At 44.5% G+C, this 12,674-nt stretch overlaps 1 protein-coding gene across 3 annotated transcripts in view; it reads right to left on the reverse strand.

The window, feature by feature from the left end:
• Nucleotides 1-942: 942 nt before the first annotated feature.
• Nucleotides 943-12,674, reverse strand: part of LOC134896534 (D(4) dopamine receptor-like) — a 52,006-nt gene continuing 40,274 nt past the window's right edge. For all 3 annotated transcript variants that reach the window (XM_063913926.1, XM_063913927.1, XM_063913925.1), the window contains exon 3: nucleotides 943-2,884. In XM_063913926.1, the coding sequence (XP_063769996.1) occupies nucleotides 2,583-2,884 (302 nt within the window). In that variant the 3' untranslated portion in view covers nucleotides 943-2,582. The remainder of the gene's footprint in view (nucleotides 2,885-12,674) is intronic.

Raw genomic sequence — 12,674 nt, forward strand, 5'->3', positions numbered from 1 at the left:
TGGCCCTCCAGCTGTTGTTGAACTACACATACCAGCATGCCTTGCTACAGTTTTGCTATGTGGCCATGCTAAAACTGTTGCAGGGCATGCTGGGATGTGTAGTTTAACAGCTGGAGGGCCGAAGGTTCCCCATCCCTGCTATACAGCTTCATAGGTCCCCATTGAAGAGAAACGGATAATGCCATCTCAACAGAGCTTTAACCAACAGTGGAATTCAAAACCTTCTGACACTTTATCAAGTGCAATAGGAACATTATAACCACCAGGGGAGGGGGCTTGTAATAAAAAAAATAAAAAAAAATCACTGAGCTGGGTTCGGTATGATGTACAGACAATGGGGATGCCGGCCGGCAGTACACCGACAACGGCATCCCGTCCGTCAGTATGCCGGTGGCAGAGCGAGCGCAAATTGTCCCCTTGCGGGCTCGCTACCCTGCAGACTTGGCGACTCGCTGCACTCACCACAGGTTCTATTCCCACTCTATGGGTGTCGTAGACACCCACAAGTGGGAATAGGCCCTCTGACACGGGATTCCGGGTGTCTGTATTATAAGTAGTCGGGATCCCGGCGTCTGTATCCCGACAGTCAGAATCCCGACTGCCGGCAAATTAACTGCATCCCAGTGAGCTCTACTGCAGGCCTTTTCCTAAATAGGAGGAATCTGTGATAACTCATTTCTCCAGCTTTTTTTTTTCTGGAGAAAGGAGTTTTCACTGATTGATAAATAGACCCCACAGTATCTTCAGGTTATTTCCATAAAATTGCCATCCCCTGAATAGCATTGTTTTCTAGCTGTATGGACAAGTTTGCAAAAGGACACACATACAAAAAAGTATAACCAGCAGATACTGCCTTTTCCTGGCCTGCTGACCAATATATTGAGAACCAATTGTAGACAAGTCAAGAACGGTAAAACATTTACAGTTAGCAAATAAGGACACTTATTCCCAAATGTCTGAGGCTTTATTTTCATTAATAATTTGGCCTTATTAACAATAATATATACAAACACTGAAAATATAATAAAAACTATGATAAACAGAATAAATAAAACAAAGCAAAACAGGAAAAACAGTTTGAAGACAATTCTGGGTACAACCAGCAGTAGGGTTATCACCTGTCGGACTTGGCATAACTAGAACACAAATGAATGTCGGCAGAGCTGATGCTAAAGAGTTCCTTTATTAAACAGCTATGTAAATTATGTTCTCTAGGTCACTGTCAGAGGGCTCTCCTATAGAGAACCAGTTTACAGTATGTTAAAGTAGTAAGACATTGGTAATTCAACCAGAACAGAGAGAATGTAAAGGCATTCATACTGAAAGGCACATGTATTTTAGGAACCCCACCTTGTCCCTGTTGGAGGTAGAGAAAGTACAGATTATATCTGAACAAGTAGAGATTGCCTGAAGACGTTGTGCCTTCCCATATAGATCAGTTTACAGCATACACTACAAAAAAATATATATTTATTTACAAATACAGATAAACTACTCCCATTATAAGTCCCATTGGAAGTTGGAACTGTGCAAAAGGACTTTTCCCCAAACATTTTCTTCCATCTATACATGGGATACCTCATGCTACATACATATATTACATAGTTCACATGTAAGCGATAATTTTTTGTCAACAAATTCGCTAAATTATTGCGGATGGCAGTTGTGTGTCACATGCAGACTGAATACTTGCCATAAATTAGAAATATTGATATATTCTATACTGAATCATGGGTAAAACTAGAAAGATGTATGAGCCCCACGGAGAGTCAGGGGCTGATCAACAAATCCAAAACCCATCAACACCATAGAATGTGAAACGGCAACTTTCCTTATTCATCATTGCAGCACACATTTATGTTAATTCAGAGACGAAAACATATCTATTGTTTTTAATTATAAACATTAATTTTCTGTATGCCGTTACTTCGAATGCCATCTTCAGAACATTAAAACATTGTATTTCTTTAACCAAGATAGAACCTGTCTATCTGTACACATTTTGCAGTGGGCAGTTATTTAAAAAACACTGTATAAAAGCATAAATTTGCATGGATGTTTTCAAGACTATGGACATAACAATGTTTCAGACTAGAGGCTAGAACTATGCTCAATCGTTTGACATTTATATCTATTTTTTAATACATACATTTTTATTTTATTTATTTTTGCTATTTTTTTTCTTACCGGAACAGAATTTTTGGGGGGTCCTTTAACAGCAGAATCTGCTATTAGTTTGTAATACAACCCCAATTATATTTAAAATGTTGGCATATAAGCGTACAATCCTTTTCACTTGTTGATAATATGAGAAACAAATACATAATGTGACTATTCACCTCGCTTCAGTTGTAGTATTTTTTGTTTTTATATTATAGTAGGTTTGTTGTAACACTTTTTGTAAGATATAGTGATCAGCCATTTAATGTCAAATGTTAGTTATTCATATTGCACGTACATTTAATATGGATCTGAACACATTGTTCAAGGTAAAGTTTTAAGGCTTAAAAGTGCAGTTAAAGGTCCCCGAGAGGAAACCATTGATAATACATTTTATTTAAGTGCCTTCTCTAATCAATATTCTAAATAGAGTCCACGGCTTGGGGCAGGAGCATGCAAGTGGATGACATGCTGCATGACCTTTCCTGCAAGGTGACCATAGCATTTCTGTTTGAGACACGGAGCATGGACATTCTTCTACCCCTTTTCTGATGGCTCCAGTAGCAGTATTTCCGTGGGCACAGTTTTCTACCCAATTGCCTGAATTTCTGCCGGAAACTCTTGTTGATCCAAAAATAGACAAAGCAGTTAAGGAAGCCATTTCCACTTGGAAGCCACAAGGCCGCAAACTCCACCCATTCCGGAACCCGTTCATGAGTAATTGCTGAGAATTAAAAATTAAAGATAATGATGGGCATCCAAATGTAAATTCATATAAGGTTTCATAGACTTTGTATTATTTTAATAAAATCTCCAAAAAGGACACAATCCTGTACATAAAATAACAAAGCTTAATGTAACAGTGTCTTGCCCACTTCTAAGCTGACATTCGGGAGAAAGCTAAAACAGGAGATAAGAATCAACAATGCTAGCAGTCAGTGTGTCAAGCTAAAAGTTAATTGCTTCTGGGTCAGTCATTCTAAAAATGGTGGAGAGGAATAGTCTCCTTTTAAAGTGGAGCCCTCAGGGACTGAAGAGACTTTAAATGTGGTGCCAGATAGGGAACAGATGGGTATAGTATTTATGAGCAAAGTCGGCCCTATGCAGAGGCAAATGTATAGGCAAATGCCTGGAGGCACCCGGCGAAGACTAGGGGTATCTGGGCAGGTTGGACATCTAAGCTCTGCTGCGTCGAGTCCAGATTTCAGAAATCCTGGCTGCCCTCCGATGGGATGCACAGGATTTCAGTAATGCTGTGCTTTTTCTGGTCATACTATAGGACAGGCAGCAGAAAGCCTTTGCAGACCAGCACCAATCATACATCTGCAGCTTCCACCAGTGGGATGCTGGCTTGACCTAAGGTCATGTCAGTGTCATACACAGCAGAGAGTATCATTGAGGAGAGAAGCCAGCAAATTTAAGTAAATGCTTGATAAAGAGATACTGTAGGTTGGGGATTGGTTTGCTGGAGACCGAAATATTTGTTATGGTAGACTTACAGTTGATAACCATTTCTCCTAAGTCCACAGGATAACATAGGGATATAAGGTAGTGACAGCGGATTGGCACCAATGATCAAAGCTTTCCGCCTCCCAGAATACAATGGGCACGTCCAGGGCCGTCTTTTCGTATGGGCTCAATGGGCTCTTGCCCAAGGGCCCCAGGAGTAAAAGGGCCCTAGGCTGATAGCTGAGGGTCCCCTCTTTCCAGGGGTACCAGATTTTTGAAAATCGGCCCTGGGGAACCAGAGATATCAGACTTCAAAGCAGTGGTCCCCATCCAAGCCTGTTAATTGCTCTTCCCAGCCAGATATCTTGGGTTCTGTCTGATTTACAGTTTTTCTGAGGGTATACTCCAAAAGCGGAGACTCTCCCCTTTCAGTGGACACTGGCAGCATGTCTCTACTGTGCCCAGAACCAGAGATATCAGCCTTCAAGCTGCTCCAGCTCCACACTCCTAATATGCAGTTTTATATTTTTGTTGGTGGATTGCTCTGGCTCCTGAATTCTGATCCCCAAATCCCCAGTACCTCCTGACAGGTGTCCCCAGTACCTCCTGAAAGGTGGGACTCTCTAGGTTTTTTTTTTCCCCATTAAAGCTAAGAAATCTATTTCCAGGAACTGGAGATATCTGCAGTAAAGCAAGCTGCCCTGACCCCCGGAAAATGATGAATATTGAGCCCACTCCACTATCCACCCCTCCCCTGTGTATTAAATACCCCCTACCACCCTGGAAGTCATGTACCAGGGCCCCTTCATTCAGCACAATGCCCCCTTCTACAGTTTAGTGTTCTCCTACCCGCCCCATTTGTGCAGTACAGGAGTAATTAGCAGAAATTATTTCTCCAGGTCCTACATGCTGAGCGAAAGATAGAACACCCCCTACCCCCCGCGGAACATCAAAGCGGCTGCTGATAGCACCGCCCACCCCTTCCGCTGATGGGTGGGTAGGGGCCCCAGTGCATTGCTGTGTCCAGGGGCCTACACTGCTGTTAAGACGGCTCTGGGCACGTCCCTATATCCCCGCCTCCTGACTCAGGCAATTCAGTTGTTTTCCAAAGCTCAAGGCAGGAGCATCATAGAGAGCCCTAATCAGGTGATAAGAACACACATGCACACCCTTCCGTACAAGGAAGAGATTAGTAAGTGAAAGGATCTTCAAATCAGGTGCGTCAGGGTGGGATTCCTGTGTAACCTGTGGACTTAGGAGAAATAGAGTTATCAACGGTAAGTCTACATAAAGAATATTTCTCCTGCAGGTTACACAGCATAACATTGGGATGTCCCAAAGCAATTTAGCGGTGGGAATACTTCTGATTGGACAGGAGAATCCTTTGCCCGAATTCAGCATCCTGAGAGGCAAAGGTATCAAAGGCATAATGTCTAATGCAGGCATGTCCAAACTGCGGCCCTCCAGCTGTTGTGAAACTACATATCCCAGCATGCCCCGACACAGCTTTAGCATTCTCTGACAACAAAACTGGGTCAGGGCATGCTGGGATATGTAGTTTCCCAACAGCTGGAGGGCTGCAGTTTGGACATGCCTGGTCTAATGAATGTGTTAATGGCTTATTTATTAGTAGTTTCTTATATAGCGCAGCATATTCCGTTGCGCTTTATAATTAGAACAGTTCTAGAACAAAACTGGGCAAAGACAGACAGAGGTAGGAAGGCCCTGCTCACAAGCTTACAATCTATAGGGAAATAGGCATTGATACACAAGGATAGATGCTACCTGTTACATAATGGTCCCCCAGATTGCTAGGTTCTTAATGGGTTGTATGATATGATCACCCAGCAATGTTGGAAGACAAAATGTGAGATTATGTGGACTGTACAGAGAGGATGTAACTGGATAGGGAAGCATTGAAGGTTATGCGTGTGGGTCTGGAATTTGGTAGGCTTGTCTGAAGAGATGAGTTTTCAGGGAATGTTTAAAGGTTTGGAGACTAGAGAAGAGTCTTATTGTACGTGGGAGGGCATTCCACAGTGGGTGAAGCCCGGGTAAAGTCCTGTAATTTTGAGTGGGAACAGGTAATACATGTGGGTGAGAGACGCAGATCTTGTGCAGAGCGGAGAGGTCTGGTAGGGAGATATTTTGAGATGAGCGAGGAGATGTATGATGGTGCAGTTTGGTTAATAGCCTTGTATGTAAGTAAAAGTATTTTATATTTGACACGGTAGAATACCGGTAACCAATGGAGGAACTGACCGAGTAGATCAGCAGACGAAGAACATCTGGCGAGGAAGATTAGCCTTGCAGCTGCATTTAAAATGGATTGTAGTGGTGAGAGCCTATGTTTGGGAAGACCAGTAAGGAGACTATTACAATAATCAATGCAGGAGATGATGAGTGTGTGGATTAGAGTTTTTGCAGTGTCTTGTATAAGATAAGGGCGTATTTTGGATATGTTTTTAAAAGGTGCATGTAACATGATTTAGAGACAGATTGAATGTGTGGCTGCCTTACATATCTGCTCTGCTGAAGAACCACGTTGTGCTGCCCATGATGGACCTACCTTACGAGTAGAGTGAGCAGAAACATTAGCCGGAACAGGTAGATCAACTTGAGAATCTGCTTCTGAAATAGGCATCTGAAGCCAGCTCGCCAGTGTCTGCTTATTAGGACGCCATCCTCTCTTTTGAAATCCATAGAGAACGAAGAGTGTGTCTTTCTAATGGCACTGGTATGATCCACATAGATCCTTAAGGCACGTCCAATGACGCATCTCCCACAGAAAGGTCCGGCCCTTGGAAGGCCGGGACTACAATTTCCTTGTTAAGGTGAAATTTATATACCACCCTAGGAAGATACCCAGATTTGGTTCTGAGAAATGCTCTATCTGGTATAATAAATAATAACAAACAACAACAACAACAACAACAACAACAACCACCACCAGAAACGGAGGATGACATAAAAATGCCCCTAAATCTGAAACTCTTCTAGCTGAAGCAATAGCCAGTAGAAAGAGAACTTTAGTGGTTCAAATGGGGCAGCGTGAAAGGCCTTTAGGACTAAACTTAAGGCACTGTAGGAGGAACAAAAGGAGGTTGAATGTGCAGCATTACCTGGAAAAAAGTGCTCACATCCTTTAGATTAGCAATTTTCTTTTGGAACCATACAGTCAATGCCGACACTTGCACTCTCAAGGAAGCCACCCATAAACCTTTGTCCATTCTTGCCTGAAGGAATGCTAGGACTCTGGAAACTCTGAAAGACCTAGGGTCAAATTTCCGGTCACTGTACCATTGGCTTGCCATATTCGGTGAGAAATGAGAGCTGAGGAAGGTTTCCTTGCTCTGAGCAGTTTGCATTTCCTGTTGTGAGAATCCTCTTGCTTTCAGGATGGAAGTCTCAAGAGTCACGCTGTCAAAGACAGTCGATCCAGGTGCTTGTAGTAGCAAAGACCCGGAGACAGTAGATCTGGACGTTGAAGGAGTAGGAATGGAGCATCCATTGACAGCCTCTGCAGATCTGTGTACTAATGTCTTCTTGGCCAAGCCGGAGCTATTAGTATCATGGCTCCCCTTCCTTGTTTTGCCTTTCGCAAACCCCCTTGGTAACCGGGCGATTGGTGGATACACAGGCCAGACGAAAGTCCCATCTCACTGACAGGTCGCTTTGGGATCCTTTGTTCTTGACCCGTATGCGGAAACTTTGTTGTTCTGACGGGACACCATGAGAGCTATCTCCGGTAACCTCCACTTGTCTACCAGAGTTTGGAAGACTTCAGGGTGTAAAGCCCATTTGTTTGCACGAATGGCATGTTGACTGAGAAAATCCGCTTCCCAATTTAGGACTCCTGGAATGAAACACTGCGGACAAGGCTGAATGATGAAGTTCTGCCCACTTTAACGTGTGACTTACCTCCTTCATTGCGTTTTGGCTGCGAGTTCCTCCCTGATGGTTGAGGTACACTACTGCCATTGCATTGTCAAAGCAGATCTGAACTGGTTTCCCCTGAAGGATGTCCCTTGCCTGAATAAGTTCCATAAATATATGGCCCAAAGTTCCAATATATTTATTGGCAGGCAACTTTCTTCCTTTGTCCACTGCCCCTGGAAGCAACTCCTCCCTGACACTGATCCCTAGCCCTGAAGGCTGGCATCTGTTGTCAGAATTTCCCAATCTGATATCCAAAAGATTAGATGTCTGTAGCCACCAGGCTAATGACCTCTTTACTTCCAGAGTGAGGACCATAGTCTGAGTCTTTATTGTCTGAAGTAACCCATTCCATTTGGAAAGGATCAGACATTGTGTAAAGGCCTCGAGTGGAAGTGAGCATACTCCACCATGTCGCATGTCAACACCATCAATCCAATCACACGCATTGCTGCGTGAATGGATACCCTTTGACCGTGTAGCAGCTCCTGAATCCCTGACTGAATCTTGGATATTTTGTTCAGAGGTAAAATTACTCTCTGAAGACTTGAATCCAACACAGCCGCCCAAGTAAGTCATCCGTTGTGACTGAACCAGGGACAACTTTGCCCAATTTATGAGCCAACAGTGTCTCTGCAAACAAGCTATTACCTGTTGTAGAAGGCACTGAAGCAATTCCTGAGACTGTGCCAGGATTAATAAGTCATCGAGGTAAGGGAAAATTCGAGGCAAGGAAAAATTCGAGATAAGGAAAAATTCTTATCCCCTGCTGACGGAGATAAGTTGCCATTACCACCATAATTTTGGTGAAGACTCTTGGAGCTCTGGATAGTCCAAATGGAAGGGCCTGAAACTGTAAATGTTTCTAAAGGGTAGCAAACCTGAGATAGCGTTGATTGTACATTGCTATAGGAACATGCAGATATCCAGGGATACCATAAAATCCTCCGGCTCCATGGCCAAAATAATGGAACGTAAAGTCTCCATATGAAACAGACACCCAAATGTACTTGTTTAGCACTTTGAGATTGAGTATGGGCTGGAACAACCCATTTGGCTTCTGAACCAGAAACAGGTTGGAATAAAAACCTTGTCCTCATTGCACAGGAGGAAAAAGGAATTATCACTCCTGACTGAAGCAACTTCTGAGCTGTTTGCAAAGCCCTGGCCTTCGCTTCCACTGAAGACCGACTGGTACAGAAAAAAAAAAAAAAAAAAAAATTTTTGAGGATGGTGTTTTTTTGAAAGCAAACGCAAAACCATGAGATACTGCTTCTTGCACCCAGGCATCTGTGGTGGACTGTTGCCAGATCTGTGCAAAATTAAGTTAGCCTCCCATCCTGGGATCCCCCAGGTGGAGACCCGCACCATCAGGCTGATAGCTTATCTTCTGGTTTGGAAGCCAGCCGTCTGATAGCCCAATGCTTTTTAGTCTTACCAGACCTGTCAGATTTAGACCGTTTGCCATATCCCTTTCCTTTTGCTTTTCCTTAAGTCCAAAAGGACCGAAAAGCTGGAAATCTATGCTTAGATTTGTATGCGGAAGGAAACATTACTTTCTTGGAGTCAGCTTCTGATTCCAAAATACTGTTTAATTCTTTAACAAAAAGAATATCTCCAGAAAAGGCAAAGACTCTAGAACCTTCTTAGATTGAGTCAGCTTTCCATGTACACAGCCAAACTGCTCTGCAAGCTGCTACTGCTGAAGTTAGTGCTTGAGAGGCAATTGTACCCATATCCAAGGCTGCTACTTCCCCAAAAAATAGCCGCCTATTTAACATGTGCAATATGGGATTTTTGCTCTCTAACTGCCATTGAAACATCATCCTCCAACGCATCAACCCAGGCTGCCACTGCTTTTGCCATCCAAGCTGAAGCCATAGCTGGCCTTACAATTGCTCCAGACAAAGAGAAAATGTTTTAAAAAAAACATCTATCTTCCTATCCGTGACATCATATAGGGGTATATGCAATTGCGGTCGAATTCGCGGCAATTTTCGCCGTTTTTTAATTCGACTCAATTCGACAGGTGAATCCCGGAAGGTGGCTTCCGGAATTCACCATATTCAATGAAAAACGGATTCGCCAGAGTCGCGGGCGAAAATCGGCCGATTTGGCGGATTTTGCCGCGATTTTAAAAAACGGTAAAAAAACGTGAAAAACCCGGAAAAAAAATGGCGTGGGGTCCCCCCTCCAAAGCATAACCAGCCTCGGGCTCATCGAACTGGTCCTGGTTCTAAAAATGCAGGGGAAAAATTGGCCAGGGATCCCCCGTATTTTTAAAACCAGCACCGGGCTCTGCGCCTGGTGCTGGTGCCAAAAATACGGGGGACAAAAAGAGTAGAGGTCCCCCGTATTTTTAACACCAGCATCGGGCTCCACTAGCTGGACAGATAATGCCACAGCCGGGGGTCACTTTTATGCCGTGCCCTGCGGCCGTGGCATTAAATATCCAACTAGTCACCCCTGGCCGGGGTACCCTGGGGGGGTGGGGACCCCTTCAATCAAGGGGTCCCCCCCCCCCAGCCACCCAAGGGCCAGGGGTGAAGCCCGAGGCTGTCCCCCCCCATCCAATGGGCTGCGGATGGGGGGGCTGATAGCCTTTTGTGATAATAAAAAGATATTGTTTTTTCCAGCAGTACTACAAGTCCCAGCAAGCCTCCCCCGCAAGCTGGTACTTGGAGAACCACAAGTACCAGCATGCGGGAGAAAAACGGGTCCGCTGGTACCTGTAGTACTACTGGGAAAAAAATACCCAAATAAAAACAGGACACACACACCTTGATAGTAAAACTTTATTACACACTACCGACACACACATACTTACCTATGTTGACACGCCGACTGCCACGGTCTCCGACGATCCGAGGGTACCTGTGAAAAAATTATACTCACCTTCCAGCGTCCAGAGATAAATCCACGTCCAGAGAGTAAAATCCACGTACTTGTTTAAAAAAAAAAACACGCAAAAACCCGCTCCATACCGGACTAGAAAGGGGTCCAATACTTTCACATCAGACCCCTTTCTCCCGAATGCCGGGACATCACGTGACTCCTGTCACTGACGTCCCTTCAGCCAATCAGGAAGCGCTACTTCCGTGGCGCTCACCTGATTGGCTGTGCGCTGTCTGTACTGTGACAGCACATCGCAAAGCCGCTCCATTACTTTCAATGGTGGGAACTTTGCGGGTAGCGGTGGGGTCACCCGCCGGTCAGCCGCTGACCGGCGGGTGACCTTACCGCTAGCCGCTAAGTTCCCACCATTGAAAGTAATGGAGCGGCTTTGCGATGTGCTGTCACAGTACAGACAGCGCACAGCCAATCAGGTGAGCGCAACGAAGTTGCGCTTCCTGATTGGCTTAGAGACCTTTCTGTGACAGCTGTCACTGACAGGTCTCATTCGTGGAAAGGTGTCCCATGTGTCAGCATGGGACCCCTTTCAGTCCGGCATGGAGCGGGTGTTCGGTTTGTTTTTTTGCCAAGTACGTGGATTTATCTCTGGACCATGGCTGAGGTGAGTATATTGATCTTTTCTTTTCAGGTATCCGTGGATTCTACATGGAGAAGAGGACCGATGTCGGCGTGTGAACATAGGTAAGTATGTGTGTGTCGACGTATGAAATAAAGTTTTACTGTCGACGGTGTGTGTGTCCTGTTTTTATTTGGGTATTTTTTTCCCAGTAGTACTACAGGTACCAGCGGGCCCGTTTTTCTCCCGCATGCTGGTACTTGTGGTTCTCCAAGTACCAGCTTGCGGGGGAGGCTTGCTGGGACTTATAGTACTACTGGAAAAACCAATATCTTTTTATTATCACAAAAGGCTATCAGCCCCCCCATCCGCAGCCCATTGGATGGGGGGGGGGGGGGGGAGACAGCCTCGGGCTTCACCCCTGGCCCTTGGGTGGCTGGGGGGGGGGACCCCTTGATTGAAGGGGTCCCCACTCCCCCCAGGGTACCCCGGCCAGGGGTGACTAGTTGGATATTTAATGCCACGGCCGCATAAAAGTGACCCCCGGCTGTGGCATTATCTGTCCAGCTAGTGGAGCCCGATGCTGGTGTTAAAAATACGGGGGACCCCTACTCTTTTTGTCCCCCGTATTTTTGGCACCAGCACCAGGCGCAGAGCCCGGTGCTGGTTTTAAAAATACGGGGGATCCCCTGTCAATTTTTTCCCCGCATTTTTAGAACCAGGACCAGCTCGAAGAGCCCGAGGCTGGTTATGCTTTGGAGGGGGGACCCCACGCCATTTTTTTTTATGATTTCACCGTTCCAGCATAAAAAAAAAAAAAAAAAAAATTATTTTAAAAAATATATAAATAATATTTGTGCCTCCAAAAAAAAAAAAAAGTACCTAATCCCTTCTAATATAAATAGATCTGCTATTCCCCCAAAAAAAACACAAAAAAAAATGTTTAAATTTTTTTTATTTGTTTTCACCCTCCAAAGTGTGGCGGATTGAAAATGACGAATTTGCTGTCTAAAAGCACTGCTGTCGAATTTCCAAACTTGAATTGAATATGCTTTGGTCGAATTGCAGCACTTGTATCATTGCAGAAAAGTCGAATTTGCAAAAAGTCGAATTTCAAAAAGTCGAATTTTGAAAGTCCGTTTTTTGGTCGGAAAGCACTGAATTGCATAGGCGATTTTTTTTTTTGGTCGAAAATGACCCGAAATTCGACAATTTCGGGAATTCGACCGCAATTGCATATACCCCTTAATGATGTTGAAGGCAGAGGTAATGTAGATTTTCGCACCAATCGAATGATGGGTGTATCTACTTTGGGAGCCACCTCCCTTTTTAAACAGTCCCCAGCTGGAAGAGGGTAATTGGAATTCCATTTATTTGGAATATTAAACTTCTTACTGGGTGTAACCCAAGCCTTTTGCATAATTTCCGTCAGTTGTTCTGACCCAGGAAACTCAGTCCTAACTGTTTTGGGACGTTTAAACACAGGTGCCTTAGATTTTAACAAAGGCTCTGCTGCCTCCTCTAAGGATAGAATGGCTTTCATAGCACTAATTAGCTCAATTATGTCCACTGAGCCGAGGCCTTCATCGTCGTCTCTGTATGCAGACCTAAAGTGTGATGAATCCTCATCCTCTGACGAGTCCTCATCTGAAACGTGTAA

The sequence above is a fragment of the Pseudophryne corroboree genome, chromosome 1, assembly GCF_028390025.1.
Source record: "Pseudophryne corroboree isolate aPseCor3 chromosome 1, aPseCor3.hap2, whole genome shotgun sequence".
Classification (NCBI taxonomy): domain Eukaryota; kingdom Metazoa; phylum Chordata; class Amphibia; order Anura; family Myobatrachidae; genus Pseudophryne; species Pseudophryne corroboree.